At 42.0% G+C, this 23,451-nt stretch overlaps 2 protein-coding genes across 3 annotated transcripts in view; both read right to left on the bottom strand.

Annotated features, from left to right (window-relative positions):
• The window catches only part of LOC134287589 (nipped-B protein-like), a 38,812-nt gene extending 25,490 nt beyond the window's left edge, over positions 1–13,322 (bottom strand). Inside the window, exons 1-7 of one of the 2 annotated variants that reach the window (XM_062849666.1) lie at positions 13,182–13,322; positions 12,752–13,114; positions 11,596–12,338; positions 7,175–10,498; positions 6,917–7,111; positions 6,766–6,858; positions 6,320–6,613 (exon numbers count right to left, since the gene is read on the bottom strand). In XM_062849666.1, the coding sequence (XP_062705650.1) occupies positions 6,320–6,613; positions 6,766–6,858; positions 6,917–7,111; positions 7,175–10,498; positions 11,596–12,338; positions 12,752–13,114; positions 13,182–13,248 (5,079 nt within the window). In that variant the 5' untranslated portion in view covers positions 13,249–13,322. The remainder of the gene's footprint in view (positions 1–6,319; positions 6,614–6,765; positions 6,859–6,916; positions 7,112–7,174; positions 10,499–11,595; positions 12,339–12,751; positions 13,115–13,181) is intronic. The other variant, XM_062849667.1, reaches the window with a different exon arrangement.
• The window catches only part of LOC109409124 (nipped-B protein), a 104,381-nt gene continuing 94,224 nt past the window's right edge, over positions 13,295–23,451 (bottom strand). The window contains exon 16 of the mRNA XM_062849665.1: positions 13,295–13,406. Coding sequence (XP_062705649.1) covers positions 13,376–13,406 — 31 coding nt within the window. The 3' untranslated portion in view covers positions 13,295–13,375. The remainder of the gene's footprint in view (positions 13,407–23,451) is intronic.

Below are 23,451 nucleotides of genomic sequence, written 5' to 3'. Positions count from 1 at the left end.
TACGGACTGGGTCAGTAATATCGTTTTAGTGAGGCGTGGCGGGATAGAGTCGGATTCCATTCGAATTTGTTTGGATCCGATTCCGCTGAACAAGGCTCTTAAGCGACCGAATTTGCAGTTTACCACGATCGACGAGATATTGCCGGAGCTCGGAAAAGCGAAAGTTTTTTCCACGGTGGATGCCAAGAAGGGTTTCTGGCATGTGGTTCTGGATCATCCCAGCAGTCTTCTCACTACATTTTGGACTCCCTTTGGAAGGTACCGCTGGACTCGCTTACCTTTTGGCATCGCGCCCGCACCTGAAATTTTTCAGATGAAACTTCAGGAAGTGATTCAGGATCTCGAGGGCGTAGAATGCATTGCTGATGACATTTTGATTTTCGGAACTGGAGATAATCTACAGGAAGCTTTGGAAAGCCACAACGGCTGTCTGGAGAGGCTTCTCATACGTTTGGAGGAAAACAATGTGAAGCTCAACAGAAATAAACTGAAGCTGTGTATGACATCAGTGAAGTTCTACGGGCACGTGCTGACAACTCGAGGACTACAGCCAGACGAGAGCAAGGTGGAAACTATCAAAAACTATCCCAGGCCCCAAGACAAGAAGGAACTTCAGCGATTCGTTGGGATGGTTAATTATCTCAGCCGTTTTATTCCGAATTTAAGCTCTAATTTCGCTGTTTTAAGACGACTTATCTCAGACAAGGAACCTTGGGTTTGGGATAACAGGGAAGAAGAGGAGTTTGCCCGTATCAAGTCTTTGGTAGCAGATACTCGTTCCTTGCAGTATTATGATGTCACTGAACCCCTGATCATCGAATGTGATGCGAGTTCCTTTGGCTTGGGTACAGCTGTCTTTCAATCTCATGGTGTGATCGGTTACGCTTCTCGCACCCTAACATCGACAGAGAGGAATTACGCACAAATAGAAAAAGAGCTGCTTGCTATTCTCTTCTCGTGTATTCGATTCGATCAACTTATTGTGGGTAATCCGAAGACGATTGTGAGGACTGATCATAAGCCGCTAGTAAACGTGTTTCAAAAACCACTCTTGTCGGCTCCGAAGCGGTTGCAGCACATGCTGTTAAGCCTACAGCGCTACAATTTGGAGATTCAGTTCGTCAAAGGAAAGGAAAACGTGGTAGCTGATGCCATCTCCCGAGCTCCACTGGATGAAGGCCGCCCTGAAGATCAGTTCAACAAGCGAAACATCTATCAAGTATTTCGACAGCTGGAAGATGTCAACCCGAGCAAGTTCCTCAAGATCACCGATGAGCGTTTGACAGAGGTCATACAGGAGACAGCGAAGGATCCTTCGATGCAACAGATCATTCGTTACATTCGTGATGGTTGGCCTGTGTCAGCGGACAAAGTTCCGGACGGCGTAAAGGTATTCTTCAAGCATCGGGATGAACTCAGTCATCAGGATGGAATAGTTTTTCGCAATGATCGTGTTGTGGTTCCGTATCATCTGCGACGTAAACTGACTGAGAAAGTACATATCAGTCATAACGGAGTTGAAGGGACACTGAAGCTAGCTTGCGCCAACTTGTTCTGGCCAGGCATGACTACTCAGATCAAGGATGCTGTCGCCCGTTGTGAAGTGTGTGCTAAATATGCAGCCTCCCAGCCAGTTCCTCCAATGCAAAGCGTTGCCATACCTGTACACCCATTCCAACTCGTGTCTATGGACGTGTTTTTTGCGGACTACCAGGGAGAGAAGAGGAAGTTTTTAGTCACCGTGGATCACTATTCAGACTTTTTCGAGGTTGACCTTCTGAAGAATCTGACTCCAAACAGTACCATCACCGTCTGCAAGAAAAATTTTTCTCGTCATGGGAAGCCACAACTGGTAATCACAGACAATGGAACCAATTTCGTCAACAAAGAATGGAGACTGTTTGCTACTGAATGGGAGTTTCAGCATTCCACGTCAGCCCCCTATCATCAGCAAGCCAACGGGAAATCTGAGGCAGCGGTCAAAATTGCGAAAAGATTGCTGAAAAAGTCGGAAGAGTCTGGCGTGGATTTTTGGTATGCTCTATTACACTGGCGTAACATACCAAACAAAATCGGGTCTAGCCCTGCAGCCCGCCTATTCTCGCGTAGTACACGCTGTGGTCTGCCAACGTCTTTGGAGAACTTGATGCCGAAACCTGTTCAGAATGTACCCAACAGTATCGAAGATGCCCGGCGAAAGACCAAATTTCATTACGACAAAGCAGCAAGGAAGCTACCGGCGCTGGAAGCAGGTTCGCCGGTCTACGTACAGTTACATCCTGAAACGACAAAGCACTGGATTCCTGGCACGGTTACCAATAGGATGAATGACCGTTCTTATCTGGTGAACGTGGATGGAGCAGTTTATCGTCGCGATCTGGTCAATCTGAAGCCACGAAAAGAACCTGACATGCCTGTACAACCTTCGTCTTCAGCAAAACAATCAAACATTCCGGAGGACGTATCAACAGGAGTCGTTGTTGAAGTTCAGCCATCTGTTCCGGACGACGTCGTTGTGAATCAGCCTTCAACTGAAATGACCGAATTGCCGATCGCATTGGATACCATGGAGATTCCGATGCAACAACCAACAAGAACACCAAGCAAGCCGGACTATCCGTCTCCAAGAGTACCGAAGAAGAATGACCGACCAAAAAGAGAGATACGTTTGCCTTCCAAGTTGAAAGACTATGACCTTAACTAATTTTCATAAAACAGGGAAGATGTTGTAATAATGTTATGTAGCTTTTGGTTGACCCTTAGTTTGTAATTTGTCAACGCTCCCTTCTGGAGTCACGCACACTAGCAATCGGTCATAGCTAGACAGAATGTGTAGAGACTTTGTATCGTACGGACGCAGTGAATAAAGCTCTTGTTAATTTGTTAAACCAGTGTTTTCGTTCGTATTAAAACATAATGGAACTAAGAAGGGTGAACTATTCGATCATTGTGTGTAAGGGGTCGTTTATATACCACGAAAACCAAAATTTGAACAACTCAGATCCCCCTTCTCTCTCTTGTCATCTTTTGACCATATAAAATTTCGAAAATTGTATGGAGCGTGGACTTTGACCAGACCTCCCTCTTCCAAAATGTCTAAGTGGTTTATGAGCGACCCGAATTTGTTTGTGCATGTATGCGAAAGAACGGAAACATTAACCAACAGGCAAACATCAGTTTCAACATCGACTTAACACCTAAAATATAAAGTGGATATTTGAGTGCTGCTTTATGCGTGTGGAAAAATCAGCACACTTGGCAAAGTGTGTACTGATAGCTTAAGGCTGACTCTCGAAGTGCTGAATGCACATAAGGCTGTAACAATGTAAGCATTACTTAAGGTTGCAATAACAAAAGGCTGAAGATAGAAAATGATGAACATTCTAGAATGCATACGTCGTTGAAAATATTCTCATAAGAGATTTTTCATTCTTTTTAGCATAGTCTATTCTTTTGAGACATACTATCACGACTATGTGTCACCTGGGAACCACTGTATACTGCGTATAAAAATCGAATGATATTATGCTTATGAGCATAGTACTGCAAGAGCGGTTTTGTAAGCGACTGTTTTTGTATTAACGACACCAATTGAAAACTAGCCGTATCACTATTTCAATTTTCAACTACAGGCTTTTCATATTTTCGAGATTCAGCCTTATGTATCCAAACATTTGTGATTTCAGCCTCACGTGTTTCGGCCTGTCTCGAACTCTAACTCGAAAGAACAGTTCATGAAAATAAGAAGGGTGAACTCTTAGTTAATGGTAAATACATTTGTGCGTGCGTCTATGCTGGCCCATATAGCCGAAGTCGTTAACGCGCGGGTATTCAACAAGACCATACTGAGGGTACGGGGTTTGATTCCCGGTCGGCCCAGGATCTTTTCGTAATGCGAATTATCTTGTCTTGTATCAGTCTAAACCAGAAATGTTTAAAAGAAGGGAAAATATTCGATAAAAAAGTTAGCAGCTTAACAATAAACTCAAAAGAACGACATATGTATTAATAAAAGAAGGGAACATATCCTATGATGATATTACTAGTTGAAAGCCAACAACTATCCTTACAGTGTAACTAGAAAGAACAGCCTATGTTTAAAAGAAGGGCAATTATTAGATGAAAACATTGGCAGGTTGATGCCGAAAACTATTTTTTGCAACTTCTCATCGTAATAGGCCATTTTACCTCACGCAAATCTGACAGGAAAATGCCTACTTTCCCACACCAAATTAACAGTGCTGTAATGGTTCATTACAGCACTAATTTGCGTTGCGTAATGAACCATTACAGCACTGTTTTCAGTTTTGATCAATTTATTGATGCTTTCTGGACGCAGGTTTGAAAAATTGTGACAACTGCAGAGTATAACCTGCTATGATTAGAGACTTCCTTAATCATGGCTATGAACATCAGTGTGCAGTCTGATGAAAAAGTTTAGTTAAAAACTATCCTCAAGTGGTAATTTATGAAGGTGCAAAAAACGTTGTACGCAACTCGGTGCAGAACTCGATTTTTACAGCACTCGCCGTAATTATCCAACTCGGCAAGCCTCGTTGGATAAATGTACGACTCGTGCTGTAAAAATCTTCATTCTGCACCTTGTTGCGTAAACTACTACAGTAGACGTTCGGTCGGTGCAAATGGTTTAACTGCAATGCTTTTTAACTGCAAGTCCGGTAACTGCAACAAATTTGCAGTTATCGCACCGCCAAATGTCAGAATGGTGCGCCATGTTAGCCCAAATGAACAGTCGGATGAATTTCACGTTCATTTTACGTCAGTTGATGGTTTGTTGACACTGTCAGGTGTTGCAGTTATCGGATTTTCGTTCGCTAAGTGAAACGTAAATATGTTGCAGTTACCGAACGTCTACTGTATTAAAAGATAACTCGAAAGAACAGCCTATGTAAAAAGAAGGAGGAATTTACTATTTGTGAAAATTTTCTTCGATGCAAAAATTGCGACCTGGCTATGTAGGGCCTGGGACCATTTGGGCAGGGGGGCTATTTTGGGCACTTGCTGTTATAACTCAGTCAATTTGAAACCAATTGACTTGATTTCGAAAATTCAAGTCAATTGGTTCAACATTGACTGAATTATAGCAGCAAGTGCCCAAAATAGGCCACCCTACCCAAATGGTCCCAGACCCTATTATACAACAAATGATTTTGCATTTTTCACAATCAAAGAATATTCTTTAAATATCAAAGCAGCCAAATTTGTAATGTTTAAATACAATAATCTACCATTTTATTTAATAATTGTATGTATGCATGTGTACGCGTTGGCGTGCGTGCGTATCTTGAAAGACTTGCTCACAATGTGTGAATGTGCTTAACTGCCCCTCTTGACATGTCAGTCCCATGTCGTTTCTAATGCGTATCATATTTTTGTCTCTCACGAGCTCATTTAAAATAAATTTAATATTTTTCTTGCCTCATTTCACAGCCCAATGTTCCACGAAAAGTTTATGCAAGAATTGAATACATTTTTTTCGAAAACAATTGGAGTTATAGTGCAAAACGTAGGCACTTTGAAAAACAACATGGGACTGACATGCGAAGAGGGGCAGTTAAGAGATAAACTAAAATTAGGAACCGATTAATACCGCGAAACGGTATACCGCCAAAAGGTAAACCGCGAAAGGGTAAACCTCGAAAAAGTATAGATCGCGAAACAGAAAACCGCGAAATGGTTCAAACCGCGAAATGGTCCACCGCGAATTGGTTGACCGCGAAATGGTTTACCGCGAAATGTCGGACAACCAGCGGATGCTGTATGTGTTGCCCTTTACTGGCATTTACCAGATTTGCTGGTTCGCCATAAACATACAGAAAAACTTGTAGTTAGAATGTTGCTAATTGATAAATTTTAAGATCAATTTGTGAAAAAAAATCGTGTTCTGGTGGGATTCGAACCCACGACTCTGTATTCGCCAGACCGGCGCGTTAACCAACTAAGCCACAGAACAGGTGGTGATGATTCTGCGTAATAGAAAGCCAAACTGAACCCGAGCCCACACCATGATCATTCCTTTTTTAACGAACCATCTCTCTTTCGGCTTAGATGCCAATCCACAACACATCCGCGTTTGTACCCAATAACGCAGAATCATTACCTGTTCTGTGGCTTAGTTGGTTAACGCGCCGGTCTAGCGAATACTGAGTCATGTGTTCGAATCCAACCAGAATGCGATTTTTTTTCACTAATTTATCTCTCAATTTGTCAGTTAGCAACATTCTGTGCCATCTAACTACAAGTTTTTCTGTACCTACGTCCGCCCACCTTTCATCGCCGGTTCAAAACCACCACCTACCTGTTCCAGAATCTCCGCCACACTACTGATGAACTTGTAGTTGATGGCATTCTGACACCGTATGTTCAGATACGGTTCCAGTGTCATCGCGTGATTCACCAGTAGCTGCGGTTGAATTTTCGAGAAAAGATGTAGCGCCGTTATGCAGCCAACCAGTTTCTTGTTTTCCGAGCTCTCCAGCTTCATGGTTGCGTCCACCAAGCCGTCCACTATCTGCTGGCAGGCTTTGATCAGCGTTTTCGGGATTTCCTTCTTGGCTTTTGAATCTTCTTTGTTTTCTTTTGGTTCAAATATCTGTTGGGAGGGCAAAACGAAATATTTACAACAGTTCCAAACTTCTGTTACGACCAAACTCTGTATAAAGATCTTTAACTTGTTCCGCTAGTTAATGAAGCGGAGAACAACACAGCTGTTGGTAAGAATGTTTGTTTTGTTTTAATACTTACCGATTTGAGTAGCGCGTCGAAGCCCTGAGTGCCAGTCTCATGGGATGAGCAAACCACATCGATTATTTGAGTAATTTTTCTATCCATTGCCGCCTGTAAATAAACCTCGATTACAATCATCATTATTTTTATTCTCATTTATCAGACGCACCTTGTCATTAGGATTGCACGGATGGAACCACATCGTCATGAAGACGTCCATGACCAGCTTTTGAATGCCCTCCTCGTCGTTGACCCGCCGAATCATTTTGACGCAAATGTCCGGAATCTTCTCCTGCTCCGGATACTCGATGCAGATGTCCCGTAGAATTTTGATTACCCGTTTTCTAACCGAAACTCCCGTATCCTGAAAGAAAGTATCAATTGAGTCATTGTATATCGCACGAAGAAACAAACCCTATCAACGCACCAATATCCGCGTAGAAATCATATCGTAATACTGATCGATCAGGTCCGGATCGGAAAGGATGTACTTTCCCACCAGATCCACCGCTGCTTCCCGCACAGAAATAGCTGTGTCCAGCAGTTTCTGGTGGACGCCCATCTGCATGTCCTTCCGCGCCAGCACCATCTGGTCCACTTCGACGATGTTGCCCAAACACTTCATCGCCCGGGTTCGTATCGCAACGACCGGTTCCCGCACGACCAAGATGATTTTCTGCAGATATTTATCGAAACTTTGCGAAAACGATCGCTTGCTGGCCAAGTACTGCGCGATCAGGTTGGCGTTTCCGTAGTCGATGTAGGTTTTGATTTCGCTTATTCCGGCATTTTTGTCTCCGAAGGGACAGATCTGCGACAGGTAGGTTGCTTTCCGAGTGTCCAGCAGCCGGAAAATCTCACTGTTCAGTTCCTGATCCACGCCGGTTTTGACTTCTTCGATGTCGGAATCGATTCCCCCTCCGTCGGAGTTTTCCGATTCGCTGGTATACTTTTTTCGTCGTTTCGCTTGCTTCTTCCGGGAGGCATATCCTTTCTCACCGGCGGCGATGTTTTTCTTTCGCTGGATGATGTCCCGGTACCATTGTGTGATGTAGAAGTGCCTCGCATGGTTCCACACGATGTTTCCCTCCTGGGCGTTTGCTGCCAAGAAGTCCAGGAGAATCTTTTCCAGGAATTCGGTTCGTTCCTCCTCTTCGTCCAACTGAAACTTGGAATTCTGCTTATACTCGTCGCCTTCCTTTTCTTGTTCGATTTTGATGTACTTGATCAACGAATCCATCGTTCGGACCTTGCATCGGGACTCTACGGTGTCTTTCCGTAGCCGAGCGGCCACAATGCCAAGGTATTCGAGGGAAACTACCCGAATGGACTGCTCCACGCCTTTGTCGGACATCTTCTTGACCAGCATCGTTCCCAGGAGACTCAGCAGCAGTTCAGATGCTGGCCACTCCGGTTTGTTGACGGTAGTTAGAAGATCGTGTATAAAGTTCTCGAATAGAGGACGGAAATCCGTTTCGCTCGACCGGCTCTTACATTTGTCCAGGAAGGTTGCCAGAAAGTTTCCCCCAATGCTCAGTGCCGTGTCGTACTTCCCGATGATGTAGAGATCAGCCGATTTGGGATTACTGCTGTTAACGATTTCGTTGTTCGCTTTCTTCGGATTGCTATCGCCCATGGCTTCCGGTAAAACTACGGCACACTGAATCAACTGTAGTACGAGAGCCGTCATCATTTGGATGTTTCCGGCGTTGTTGACCAGCTTGTATGGGCGGAGATTGCGTTTCGAGTGCGGAAGACGATCGATCGACGAAAGAATGTCCGCAACAATGTTCCGTCGGTGGTGAGAATACTTTTCGTTCTGGAAAATGGACGTTACCAGGTCCAGACAAACAAACTGCAGCGTTTCGATGTTATCTACGAAGAACGGTTCAACGCCCAATGCCGAAGCATGTATTACGATCGTATCAACAAAGTGGAACTTCTCGAACATGGTTACCAGCTGTTTGCCTAGCTCTACGATTTTCGTGTACAGCACCGAGAGACCTTTCTGCTGATAGCTGGGCATCTTTTTCGATTTTTTCCCATCGGTTTTTTTCTTCGTCTCGACCGAGTACACCGGATCATACGAAGGGAATACTGTTTCTCGCAGTTGGAACTGCACAAACTTGATGATCGCGTCGATGTTATCCTCTTGCAAGAACTTGGTGCTCTTGCAGGTGTAGATCGAACAAATCAACAGAGCTGCTTCCATGGCATTCAAAATCTTCTCGATGCACTCGTCGCCGACCAGATCGTCCTGCAGTTCCGTCCCACTTAGATTTTTTGCCGAATGCACCGACCGCATCGCATAGGTAATCAACAACGTCAGTTTGTTCTCCGGAATGGCATCGATGGCATTGCGCGCCTTCAGTTTCGCGGCTTCCGAACTAATACTGCTGAGCATGCTTGTTGGAATGCACTCGAACTGCTCGTCCGCTTCGTCCAAATTTGGTGCTTCCGTTTCGTCCAGCTGATCGAATATCTTGCCCATGATCGACATAAACCTCTGGTAGGTGTTTGTGTTCATCAGTTCTTCCTTGGACAGTTTCTTCACCACCGGTATCACCATCTTCTCCACCTTCCTGAGCTTTGGCTTACTGAACATATCTTCCGGATTCATCGCATCTTCCTGAGCCTTCCGTTTCGCTAACAAACCGGTGTACCTTCGTTCGTCTTCCTTCATTTTGCTGAAGATCATTTCGGCGCTCTTTTTGACAAGCCCCAACCGCATCGCCAGTTTAGGCTCAGCCTGAGAGAACTTCTTGAGATCTGCCTGCATCATGGTCATATGATCTTCGCTCAGTTTATCCAATCGAACCGAACATTTTTTCAAATTCAAAGAATCCACCTCACCCATGTTGACCATCCGACACAGTTTCTTAAGATTCACTTTTTGCGGCTTTTTCACTGGGGCTGGGGTTTGATTGGCCTGTTGTGCCGGTTGCGCCGTTGGCTGCTGGCTAACACTGGATGGCGTTGTCGGAGCGGAAGTTGTGGTGGTCGTGGGCGTTTTCATCAGGGCTCCAGAAACAGCGATCGACGTTACCGGTATTGGCGTGGTCGCGGTAAGTTTTGGTGCATTCATGGTCGCCCGTTGCAATGCTCCCGCCACCGATATCGGCCTGGGTCCTGAAGGAGGGGTACTTGTTTGTGTACCTCCCGGTGGAACGCCACCCGGTGGACGCGGTTTATTGGGCGGAGTGGACATCGGCGTTGGTTGGTTTATTCGCTGAACAGGAGGAGTGGCTGCCTGAGCTTGCTGGTGTTCTTGTTGCTTCCGCAGACTGGTTTGGGTGGAATCGGTTTCCGGTGCCGTCGTACCCTGAGCCGGTGACGGACGCCCTCGAGCGTCCAGATTTTTGCTCTGCTGCTGCTGGAGGTATTCGCTGTTGCGTGGTGCAGCTTCTGGCGTTTTGATAACGTGATTGACGTTGTGTTGTTGTTGTTGTGGCGTTTGTTGAGTTGGCACCTGCGACCGGGGATACGGCTGATGGTTGTTCACGGCGGTCGTGTTTCCATTCTTTAGCTGAGATTGCTCGTTGATCGTTGCCGTTTGGGGTTGTTGCTTCGGTGCTGGCAGCGGTGTACGTTGTTGTTGTTGTTGTTGTTGTAGTGGTTGAACGTGGTTGATCGTGACGTGCTGGTTGTGTTGGACTGTCGTGGAGGCACTGTTTAGGTTGTTGTTCAAGTTTATCACATTCTGGTGCGATTGTTGTTGCGGGGAGACAGTCTGGTGTTGTTGGTATATTGCCTAAAAATAAAAAAAAGTTTTAATCGATTGAAATGCACAAAAGAAAATGTTTGAGTCCCTCACAAGATTATAATGAAATTCTTCTCAGGGTTCTGAGGGAGTGCCGCTCAGTATTCTCAGGGAGTCCCTCTCAAGACTCTGAGAGAATCCCTCTCAGGATTCTGAGAGAATCCCTCTCAGGATTCTGAGAGAATTCCTCTTAGGATTCTGAGAGAATCCCTCTCAGGATTCTGAGAGAATCCCTCTCAGGATTCTGAGAGAATCCCTCTCAGGATTCTGAGAGAATCCCTCTCAGGATTCTGAGAGAATCCCTCTCAGGATTCTGAGAGAATCCCTCTCAGGATTCTGAGAGAATCCCTCTCAGGATTCTGAGAGAATCCCTCTCAGGATTCTGAGAGAATCCCTCTCAGGATTCTGAGAGAATCCCTCTCAGGATTATGAGAGAATCCCTCTCAGGATTCTGAGAGAATCTCTCTCAGGATTCTGAGAGAATCTCTCTCAGGATTCTGAGAGAATCCCTCTCAGGATTCTAAGAGAATCCCTCTCAGGATTCTGAGAGAATCCCTCTCAGGATTCCGAGGGAATCCCTCTCAGGACTCCCGAGGGAATCTCTCTCAAGATTCTGAGGAAATCCCTCTCAGGATTCTGAGGAAATCCCTCTCAAGATTCTGAGGGAATCCCTCTCAGGATTTTGAGGGAAACCCTCTCAGGATTCTTTGGGAATCCCTCTCACAATTCTGTGGGAATCTCTCTGATGATTCTGAGAGAATCCCTCTCAGGATTCTGAGGGAATCCCTCTCAGGATTCTGAGGAAATTCCCTCAGGATTCCAAGAGAATTCCTCTCAGGAATCCGAGGAAATCCCTCTCAGGATTCTGAGGGAAAATCCTGGAAAAAAATCTGTCTAGGTTCTGGGGAAACTCCTTTCAGGAATCTAGGTCTCTCTCAGCATACAGAGCGAAAAAACTCTTCGATAATCCGTCTCAGTATACTGGGAGAATCCCTCTTAGAATTTTGGAAGAATCCCTCAAACAATTCTGAGAGAATCTCTCTCAGAATTCTGGGAGAACCTACTTCCTACCGAACAAATAAACTCACCTGTTGCTGCTGAGGCTGCTGCTGTTGAGCAACATGGTTTACCAACGGTTGTTGTTGCTGCTGCTGCGGCTGTTGATGATGGTGCTGTTGTGAAACCACCGAAGCCGGAAGCGCATTCAGGGAAGATCCAGCAGCTGCTGCTACCGGCTGCTGAATTACCGTCCGATGAGGATCAGTCGGTTTGTGTAGTTGTTGCTGTTGCGGAGGAAGCTGTTGCTGCTGTTGGTGGAACTGGGATACTTGCTGATTCTGGATCACCGATTGGTGTGAGACGATGACGTTTTGATTATGATACTGCTGCTGTTGTTGTTGTTGTTGGTGTTGTTGCTGCTGCAACAGTTGCTGTTGCTGCTGCTGTTGTTGGAAGATTTGTTGCTGTTGCTGGCTATTTTCTGCAGAATTGGACGAGTAAGCAATATTTGGAAGGTTAATAACTTGCTGTCGAATGATGACTTTTGAAGATGGCGATGGTGCTGTTTGTGGTGATTGCTGTTGATGTTGCTGCTGCTGCTGTTGTTGTTGTTGTTGTTGTTGGTAAGGAATTTTAGTCTGATTCCGCGTTTCAAGGGGCGGATGATTAGAGTGTTGGGACGAAACAGGGGATTGGTTTAACACAATCTGTTGCGAAGGCTGCTGCTGTTGGGAAATCTGCGAAATCTGACTCAAATAATCCTGCTGCTGGTGTTGTGTTTGTAGGGAAGAGTAGTGTTCGCTTGGGAAATTTGGGTTTTGTGATGTAAAAACTAGAAATAAAATAAAAATAAAATGAAGAACAAACCGGTGCTAGTATCTTCTTTATTCTGCTTAGAGCAAGTAAGATACAAAATGGCAAAAAGCATGAAGGTTATTTTGCAAGCAATGGATTCAGTGAACAATAGCATGAAGGAGTAGGTATATATGGCAAGAAATAAATATTTTCTTTTAGCGCGTGGTGCGATAGTACATTAAATATCCCGTTAGCGGTTCACGAGTGTTCAATATGTAATCACAGCAAAAGAAATGATTCGAGATAGACGCGGCCATTGTAGGACTAGGTATTTACATAACCAACATCAACAGCAGATCAACATGTTAACAGTTATTAATACAAGCGTTATGAAGTTAGTAGCGACATGGACATTCAACACACGAACAAATTGTAGTGTTTATAACTTACTTATTTTATGTTGCTGTTGCTGTTGTGCAAGCATCTGTTGTTGTTGGTGCTGCTGTTGTTGTTGTGTAGCGGCGGTCTGAGGCCTATTGAACACATCCGCCCTGCAGGATCGGATAGCCTGCAGAAGCAGGGGTCCATCCTGCATCGATTTGCTGGTCGATGGTTGAACATATTGATCCTTTAGCTCGATGTGATCCGAATTGGTCTGCTCGATGGCATTCACTAGCTGACCGATCAGACTATCATCTCGCGTGGCCAAAAGATTGTTGGCCTCTTCGGCGACGCGCGGATGAAACAGCAACGAACGGTTCAAGGCAGTCGAAACCGTCGACAGGGAGTCCGATATCGGCAGCTCGCTGAGCACTATAAGAGAAAGATGCACAAATTAAGTAAATGTGAAAAACACCCTATAATCAAAACTGTAACTTACTGTCCGAAAGACTGGTCAATCCAGCCAGGGTGGTGATTGGGACACTTGGTATATCGCGATCCCCCATGGTTGCCTGCTGTCAGTCGCTTCCAAAATCGGTTATTGTTATTGGAGTAGGTGAAAACGCAAAAGCTCTTTCTCTTCAGCGTTGACACACGTATATCTCCAGTAAATTTTTGGTTGACTGCTACGTGCTAATGTTGTATTAGTGAAAAATGCATGCTGCTGTAAAGAGACAAAACAGAAACAAATTAGACAACACCGCTGTTCGGAGTCTTTTGGGAAATGTAGGTTCGCATGTAGACTTGGCTGCTAATGCAAAAGATCCACATACCAATGATTAATGTTTGCCAGCCTGTGTGTCTGTGCATGCTAATTTATTAACACACTTCGCATTTTGTTCGTGTGTGTTCGGGAGGTATGACCACCGAAAAATAAAGTTTATTGTATCTTTTCTGTGGTGGCTGCTGCTACTGCTATTATTGTTTTAATGCATTCGACATGACGCGCTTCTTGTTCTCTCTTCTCAAAATATTTTGCTCTTTCTCTTGCACCCATACATATGTGAAGGCATGTGATGACAGGAATATAGCTGACTGACTTCATAACAAAAGATTAACTGTAAATGGTTTGCGAAAAACAGCAAATTTTTTATTGTGATCTTTTATATTTTCAACATTATTTCATTTTCATTTTGCAGCATTTGGTGGGGCAATGAGAGCGCAAGTCAGTCCAAAGCCGATGATAAGGAAGGGTAATGGCTGAATATTCTTTGCTGACAACATGGGATAGGAAAAGGGTATTTTGGTGTGGGATTAGGGTGTAGGTACCGATTATGATAAGTAAGTTGTTTCCAAGGTTGTTCATGAAAATTTTATGAAAATGCGTAATTATAGGTTAAACGAGTGGTTTCAGTTAAAAGTTAAACAAAATAAATTAATTTTGCTAATTTATTGGAATAGTGATGTTCAAACAACGTTAAAGAAACTTTTTTGGTAATCTTTGTTCAAACAAATCTATTATTAGAAATGAAATCCGTTCAATGTTACAGGAAGCATATTGTTGATCATGTTTTGAATGCTTAATGGTGGAATAGTTTTCGAAGAAAGCTTGTTATTTTCAGCCTTACTTTTATTCCGCAACCATGATTCTTAAGCGATTGATCAACAAAGCGTCATAGAACTCTGTTTAAGAAACGTTGAAAAATAGTTTATAATGTGATGATGAATAGCTGATGTATTGAATTACAGCTGCAAGTGCACAACCGAGGTATGATCGTTGAATAAACATAAATGTCATGACCGATTGTAGTTGAATAGATTCTCATTTCTGGGCGTACACGAGATTAAGTGCAGTTTTATTCAACTTATAGCTTGCAATATAATTCAACTTATAGCTTAAAAACGCTGCATTGAGAAACATTTCCTAAATCAATGATTGTTTCTTGGGTTATCTTTATTTCCCATGTACTTCAGGGATAAACACAAACGCTATTGAATCACTTGAGGAAAGCTCGAAGCAATTTTTAAGTTGGATTATGCATGCATTTGATAAGAGTTACGTCGTCAAGAAACCGTCTACAATTAGAGATGTATGTACCGCGATGTTTGATGAAAGATGTCACGTTCTTTCGTTTTCCCAAATCGAATGACATTTTATGAGCATGAGCTTGAGCATGAGCATAGATGACCGCACCATTCGTAGTTGCTACTCCGTGATTGACCAGAGCAATCGAAATTGCACAAGGAACCAATGAATAGGGCTTGGGACTAGCTTACTATTTTCAATGTACACAGTTCGAGAGCTCTCAACTTTAATAAGGTCAATAACGGCACCGGCCACGTCCTTACGGTCATCGAGGATGGAAGGGAATGTTAGTAAGACAAACGTTGTTATAAAGACCGCGACTCGCTGCATCTCCACGTTTGTCTCAGGAAGGAATTTTTTCTTAGTAGGGTAAGGTACATTGTCAGTCCGGGAGTCACCTATGGTTGGTGATATGATTTGACAATGGATCAATATACACAAACCGCCGTTAACAACCGACCACTTTTCGACGCAAGAACTAGCCAAAAAGAAAATTCTATCGCGCGTCTCCACTCCACTAGGGAGCAGAAACCTTTAGTCTATTCCACACAGAAATATACTGAACGCGACTCACTTGTCGGCGCCCGGATTTTTTCTCGACCGGCGAACCCGAACTAACATTTTTCACTCTTTTGTGTAAATGCAAAAAATGAAAGAAAATATTTATTATCAACTCTGCTGGTAGTGTCTAATGTGGTTTGAGCCTATTTTCTTGCTAACCGGTAATCAGGTTATCAAAAAAGCCGCGATTTGACGTGTGGCATGCATTAGTTTGGTTAACTTTTGTATATGGCCACTTCCGGCGGGACACCCGGAACCACAAACACTAACGGTAGTAACTTATGTAGTCTGTGCCTATTTTCTTACTAACCGTTCATCAGGTAATAGAAAAGGCCGTGATTTGATGCACCGAATGCATGAGTTTGGTTCAATTTACCACTGTTGATAACTCCAGAGGCGTCTCGTGACTAGCAGACTGACCTGTTCTACAGATTACTATTTTACTAAATGAAAGCACATTTGAGTTATTTTATACTATGCTTTCTGTTTTTTTTTGCTTTAGTATTGTGATTTCTAACATAAGCTGATTCTTATCTTCTTGTCTGTTAACCATTTTCTGAAAAATATCTTCCGCTTTTTCATCGCAAATAATGATGCGATTCGCATTCAGATGCGCCTTTGAGCGACTTCCGAAGTTTGGTATCTCACATACTTTTAGAAAAACCCATTTTCGGTGAAAGTCATTTTCGAACGTTCTTCACACACCAACGATATTTTGGGCACTTGCTGCTATAACTAAGTCAATTACAAACCGATTGATTTGAAATTTTGTAAAGAGTTAGGCACGTACAGTATCTAACTCTGTACAAAAATTCAAATCAATCGGTTTGCAATTGACTTAGTTATAGCGGCAAGTGCCCAAAATAGGTACACCTGCCCAAATGGTACAAGACCCTACTTGTTTTTTTTTTTCAATCATGTCCAACATGCTCTCTTTTCCGCAAATGTTCGAAATTTCCACCTCCATAAATTGTTTTAGCTCGAAGTTAAAATTTGGAAACCATTGCCAACGAGCTAGAGCACATTCGGCACCCCCAGCTTCATCCACGCTGGATGTAATGGATAACAAGCGCGCACGACATTGGGTGTGCCAAAATGTGCTCTAGCTGCGCAAGTTGTTCTCAGCCTACGTAGAACGACAAACCGAGAAGCCACACACAGTCCAAGCTTTCAATCATTTCTGGTTTTGCTACACACATGTAAACTTTCCACTGAAGAAGCTCTTTGCGTTTAGCTGTGTGCCTCTGGTATCCATCGCTTTTTTCTCTAAAGAGTATACCGAGCAGCATGCTAACAATCATTTACACACATTTGAGAACCTGATTGGTAAGCATAGCTGGCAAAGTATTTATTTAAATACTGTGCAATCAATGTTCGTTATTCCATTTTTTTTAGATATTGTTGAATAATCCTTTAGTTTCCAACCACGATACAACATACATTTTTTAGCATTCTAAAACTGTAAATTTTCAACATGATTTTATTTAAAGACTTTAGTCGATTGCGCTTAGCGTGCGTGTACGCGTGAGAAGCAGGCAGGAAGTGAAAAATGGAAAGAAACGTTGACAACGCTGCTGCTGGTTCTAGACGAGTAGGGAACGTATGAGCGACAGAGTAAAGTGAAATGAATTCGAATGAACACTGCCATTCGTAGGCAAAAAAGTGAGAAAACTGTTGATTTGGGAACAGCATCCATCGTTCGCATGAATCGGGGAACCGGTGGCATGTAGTTTCGAAGAGTCGAGCAAGAGAGAGCTGCGCAAGGCTGGCTCTCGCATGCTCTTGTTATAAATATAGGTTTCTGCCGGTGGATGGCTTGGAGTCGTCTTTCGTTCTTCATAAACCGGGAACGATGTTAGCGCCTTGTGTTGTTATGGGGTATGTGCGGTGGGAGTTTTAAATTTAGTTTATTCTTTTGGTATATCTACTTATATATTATTTTGCGAGTTTTATTCTCAGCCTATACCCGTTCCAAGAACAGGTCGAACATGTGGACGAGGCGCCTCTGGATAACTCGGGTAGTAACAGCGAATCTGTGCTAAATCGCTATTCACCACACTTCACAACGGGGACGTTTCGCGCGCCACAGGTAAGTTCATTTCTATGTCCGTTTCTTTCCTTTTCAGGCACAGTACAGGTTCAGTACATCACTGGTAAGTCTTAATGCACTTTATTTCTTCGCTCTAATCACTAATATCACTACTTTATTAACATTTAACTTATTACTACACAAAATTCAAATTAGATAAATTCACCATAAGTGGGTGTTCAGAGGGTGGTAATAGTTTCACTGGTTTGTTGCAGTTCTGCTTCGCTGACGGTGATGATTGTCGCCGATGCCGTAGAATAATAGTGGTTTCGCAGCGCGGTGTCACGAACACTAATGCAAATCTACTGGTTGAAAATATGCCCATTTGATTTTGCTGGGATCAGCTGATCTTTGTTTACTATTTTCAACCAGTAACTCAGGTGGTGTTCGTGTAATGCAGCGTGTACGTACACGCAACACCACTAAAAGCAGAAACCACTATAGAGGGAGCAACGTTGACAGAACGACTTTTATAGGTCATGGGTTCTCCATCTTGGCGAGGTTGCCGGAAGAGCGGAACGCATAATTCCGAAGGGAGCCATGTTCCTCGGCCATAGTAGATCGTGCTGTGAGTTGTTTTGGCAGTCACGTACAGATGCCGCCACATTGCAGTTTTCGCACTTGATTTGATGTGCGAACAACCACTTACGGCGAGACATCTGGAACCAGGACAGTACCAATTGTCTCAAATATGGCATAAAACTAGTTTCCTCTAACTGTTCATCCTAGAAAGCCACGAATTGATGTGTCACATGCATGAGTTTGGATCAATTTTACATTTTACCAATTCCAACAGGACACCCGGAACCGGTTCTGGAACACTACCGGTAGTCTCTAATGTGATCTGAGACTATTTTCTTGCTGATCGTTCTTCAGGTTATCGAAAAAGACGGTATTTAATGAGCCGCACGCATGTGTTTGGTTTCCTTCCACATTCGTTCACTTCCGGCGGGACACCCGGAATCAGTTCTGGAACACTACTGGTTTTCCCTAATGTGGTCTGAGATTTTTTTTTGTTAACCGTTCATCAGATTACCTAAAAGCTCCGATTTGATGTGTCACATGCATGGGTTTGGTTCTCTTTTACATTTGACCACTTCCGGCGGGACAACTGCAACCGATTCCGGAACACTACCGATAGTTTCCCAAATCGAATGACATTTTAAAAGAACAATAATTTATTATCTTTACGGTGACGATACTCTTTTCATATTAAAGCTCACTCGAACTGTCAAGTTTTATTGGCTAGAACAGTACTATAGATAGTAGAGTAAACATATATGTGAAATAATGTGAAAAATACTATTCACGCGGTTGAAACATTTCACTCAGTGATGTTCGCTTATCTATAGATAAGCGAACATCACTGAGTGAAATGTTTCAACCGCGTGAATAGTATTTTTCAAGAGTGCGACTGTTGAATATGACGTCATGCGCTTCATTATTGTTGTTGGAATCGTGCCGTCATGCTCGTTTGGATACAGAATTTGACAGTTCGTTTGAATACAACGGATTCATCTTCGCGGATCTATGTTTACTCTAAATATAGCGCATTTAGTTCACCACTGGACTATCGCACTAGTTTTCACGAGTGCGAAAACGCTAATAAAAGTGCGCGATTGCATCAAATCAACTCGGTGTCTTCAGAGCACTTGTTCTCCATAGATTGAAGAAATAGTGCGCCGAAGACATCAACCTGATTTGATGGAATCGCGCACTTTTATTTACGTTTTCGCACTTATAAAGTCGCAGTTCGCAGTCCAGTAGTGAACTAAATGCGGTATACTATCTATAGATAGTAGATAGTAGACGATAGACTGCAAATTAGATACTTTAGGCAAACCGAGCACAACAGTGAGCTCAATATAAGGGAACCCCCACCTCACAATAAGAAAATACGGAGATCTAAAAGTAACACTGGAGGCACACAAGTGAAAAGTGATTTGTGAAACACTTGGACCTTATTGGGCATCTTAGTATTCAAGATCAACTCATTGTAATCCCTTGATTTTGAACAATGGCTATTAGATGGAGTAAGAAACCCAATTTAATTGTATTCATCAAGTTTTTTACACATGCCGTGAATTGTGGCAGTAGGTGATATCTAGATATTCATTCAGAATCAATTGTGTTTAATACAGATCATGATACAGATGGTTCTAGACTGAATGTTCTATTGGATACAACACTTCTATAGGGGGATAGCCAAACGTTTCATTGCTCCGAATGTTAAAATGACTCGTAAAATACTATAGAACTTTTCAAAAAAGATCTTTGTACATATGTTGATCTAGTTACAGACCGTTGTCCGAGCCAAGGTACTTAAAAACTCAGGCATTCTCAAATGTCAAAACTGGCAGAACGGTAATTTTGTTAGTTGGACAGCTGATGCAGACAACTCTACGATATCTCAGGTCAACTCTGAAAACAAATCCCCCGCCTCATCAAATTCCAGTGGCTTTTTACCTGTTTAACGATCATTAAACTTGTAATTGCAAAAAGTTTAGGTTTGTGTGACATAATTTGTGTATCACCCCTGTAGAGAAAATTCATGAATTTACATTTGTTAAACAGGTAGATTTGAGGTTAGGGAATCGCCACTGTCAAATTCCTTCGAAATTTCGCTTCCTCTGCTTTTCTCCACAATTCAAACGTAATGTACAACCTAACATATGTAAATACCTTGGTCTGAGCCGATATTACTTGAAACATTGAAATGGGTCGGCGCTTATGTGAAGGAGAGAAAGTAAACTCGTAATACTTATGCCACTTCCCGGCGGAAAATACTAGAATACTTCGACAAATCTAGCGTAACATTTGAAAAGGGCCTATCTGCAAAATGTAAACAAACCCGGTTTTTCACTATTCCTCTCAATATCTACCTAAGCTATCCCATAACACCTTAATCAATGAGAAAAGAGCTATTTTACCCGTATTTTAAATAAATTTCAGAAGGGCCTATCTGAAATTGAATAATCTTTTAGGGCCTAACTGCATTCAAAAGGGCCTAACTGAAAACTACCTTTCAAATCAGATAGGCCCTTTTGTAAATTTTGATTATTTTTCATATTTTTCAATATTTTTTAGTAGTTCTTAACTTTCCTTGAATTATAGGTGAAAATAAATCCAAAATATTTCAAATTAGCTAAAATTAAGAAAAAATAAAAGGGCCTAACTGAAATTTTTCCTTCAAATCAGATAGGCCCTTTTGTTAATTTGGGTTATTTTTCATGTTTTCCAATAATTTTGAGTAGCTCTTTAACTTTCCTTGAATTATCGATAATAATAATATAGAATAATTAAAATTAGCTAAAAATAAGGAAATAATAAAAGGGCCTAACTGAAATTGCCGACGATAAAAGGGCCTAACTGATTTTCAGATTGTAAAAGGGCCTATCTGCCGTTCATGTTAAAAATACATTATTTATGGAATTTTTACTATAGTATGATGCAAATAATGCACAGAACCATAAAGTAGATTCCCATATGTGTCAATAGATGGAATAAAACACCTAAAAAAGTCTTTCGTTTTTAAATAGGATTAGCTAATCTGGGAGCTAATCTTCTCATGCGATTTTCTCAATGTTTACGTTTTGCAGATAGGCCCTTTTCAAATGTTACGCTAGAAATGGAACCACCGTGCCATTGAATCTTACGCTTGCAATTTCTTCTTCTTTTTTGTTACTCTACATTTCCACTGAAGCTTGGCCTGCATCTCGTCCAGGCTTCCCAAAAGTACCGCATCATGATAGCATATTGATGGCTGTCACTCTTATTCCCATGACAGCCTTGTGAATGCATGGTTCATGACAGCCCACAGAATAAAACTCATACTACCTACAACATCACTGTCGGGAACTGCTCACATCGTCTGCTTTCGCTGTGCGTTCGTTCGCCGATGACAACCTCGGCTCTCACCCAAACCGTCTCTCGTTAGCTGTACACGAAGTGACAAAAATCGCTGCGCACCGCCCGAGCATTTTACTTCTGTTGAACGTGTCGAGTATCGTGGTATATCCCACGCTTAACATTTTCGACGCATTTAATGTATTATGTATTTTTTCAAATAGAGAATATGTATTTGTAAGTCTTGTTCTAGTAGAGTATTTTGCATAGCATTATTTTTTATTGGCATGTGAAATGCACTGCCATGTTTTCAATATAAAAGAGAGTTTAATTTCACATCAGTGGCATATTTTAGACAATTTACAATTTTGAAAAACGCTTGCACAAACTCCTTTCCGCCCCTGGGGCATCTTGTGAAAGGCACATCATGTTTGTAAAAAAATATTTATTGAGCACATATTTTGTGAATAACTTTTAGCGTTAAGCCATGTGCTCCCGTGACAGCCTATGACACCCTTTATGCGACAGCCGGCTTGGTTAGTCGAAGATTGTCATCGCCATGCGGCCAACAGTACTCACGACGTTTCCCACTCGGCTCGATACGACTCGAGTATGCAACTGTCAGGCAAGCAGCCGAAGCAGCGGCTGTTTCAATACATCTTTCGCTCAAGCGTGTGCGTGCTGTTGGCGATACATTTCTCACTGATGGTGTTGCACACGGTAACGAGAGATGGTCTGCACACATAAGAGAGTGTCGATTCAGCCTTGCGCGGGCTGTTGCGAGAAGGCTGTACATTTGGAAAGCCTGATCTCGTCAACTTATGTCGAATTCGTTTGTTCCCGACGGTGCACTGCACCGGTGTAGCAATTGACACCGGAAAAACGAACGGTTTCGGTGCAATTTGTTAACAGTTTATGATGGTATTAGTAAGAGCGCGTAAGAGCGCTATATTTTCATTAAAAATATCGAAAATAAACACAATCAATGTTTGCATGATTCAGTGAGGAACAAAATTATTTCAATTTATTTATATTTTTACTTTGGATATCCAATTAAACAATTTTGAAAGTTTTCAGTAATCCACTTGTACATGATAAACTTGTAATGATCAATTGTATGTGGATCAATGATACTTGAAAATTATTATCCAATGTTTTAATACTCTTTTGCAATTAAAAGTAACTTTACAGAGTTTAAACATTTTCGTTGGCCAATAAAAAATGCTAACATACAATTTTAAACGATCTACGTGCCCAAATTTAACACTTAAAGTGTTAAAGGCAGTCCAATAGAAAACTGTTAGGTACAACATAAAAAGAAAAAAAGTTAATGCTTTTTAAAACATAACGCTATTGAAACGCAACTTATTTTAAAAATGCTTTAACCATCCTTTTGTGGCATTTGTTTGACTTTCAATGTATTTGAAAAATTCAATATTTGCTGTAATTGAAAAAAAAAAGAATTTACGGTTTTCAAAATTTTCTGTAGCTACGAAATGTTACTTCAGTAATATTTTAGTCCAATTTGAATTAAAAGATTTTTATTCTTTTCTCGGCTTATCAAAACTGTATTACGTCATGGGATAGAAAATTCCAATGTAAAAATATTTTATATTTCTCATTAAAATCAAGAGGAATAACATATCTTTTTCTAACTGGAAAATCCACGTTTATACATTCATAACCGTTCAGTTAGATGCGGTTAACGACGGTTAGCAACGGATAAATACGCATTTTTTTTTCGATTAGCAAAGGAAGTGTCATTCGCCTGATTAAAATACATCCTCATATTTGCGATAACCAAAAAAATAGTGATGGGAAATATGTACGCTGTAGCAACTCTTTGAAATTTCATTTCACCAATAAATTTTGAAGATTCCTCAGAAGTTGAAAGCCGATCAAGTTTAAAATTTTTTAAATGCATAGATTTGCTGTTTGGAAACAAAACATCTCAAAATAAACAAAATTTTTAATAATCCAAGAAAATTATTTACCTAACGCCAAAAAAAACATCGTTCCTACCAAAACAAAACCACGATACAAGTTCAGCGATATGCATGTATTGGTAAAACTAGCTTTGTACCTGCTACACCGAGCTCAATCTGGGTGTAGCATTTTCTTGCACCGGTGCCAATCGAGTGTCAAAACGGAACAGTACCTGCGAATAAACGAACGGTTTCGGTGCAA

This window comes from Aedes albopictus, chromosome 2 (assembly GCF_035046485.1).
Source record: "Aedes albopictus strain Foshan chromosome 2, AalbF5, whole genome shotgun sequence".
Lineage (NCBI taxonomy): Eukaryota > Metazoa > Arthropoda > Insecta > Diptera > Culicidae > Aedes > Aedes albopictus.
Note: the sequence above shows the minus strand (reverse complement) of the source record. Positions and strands in the feature narration are given on the sequence as shown.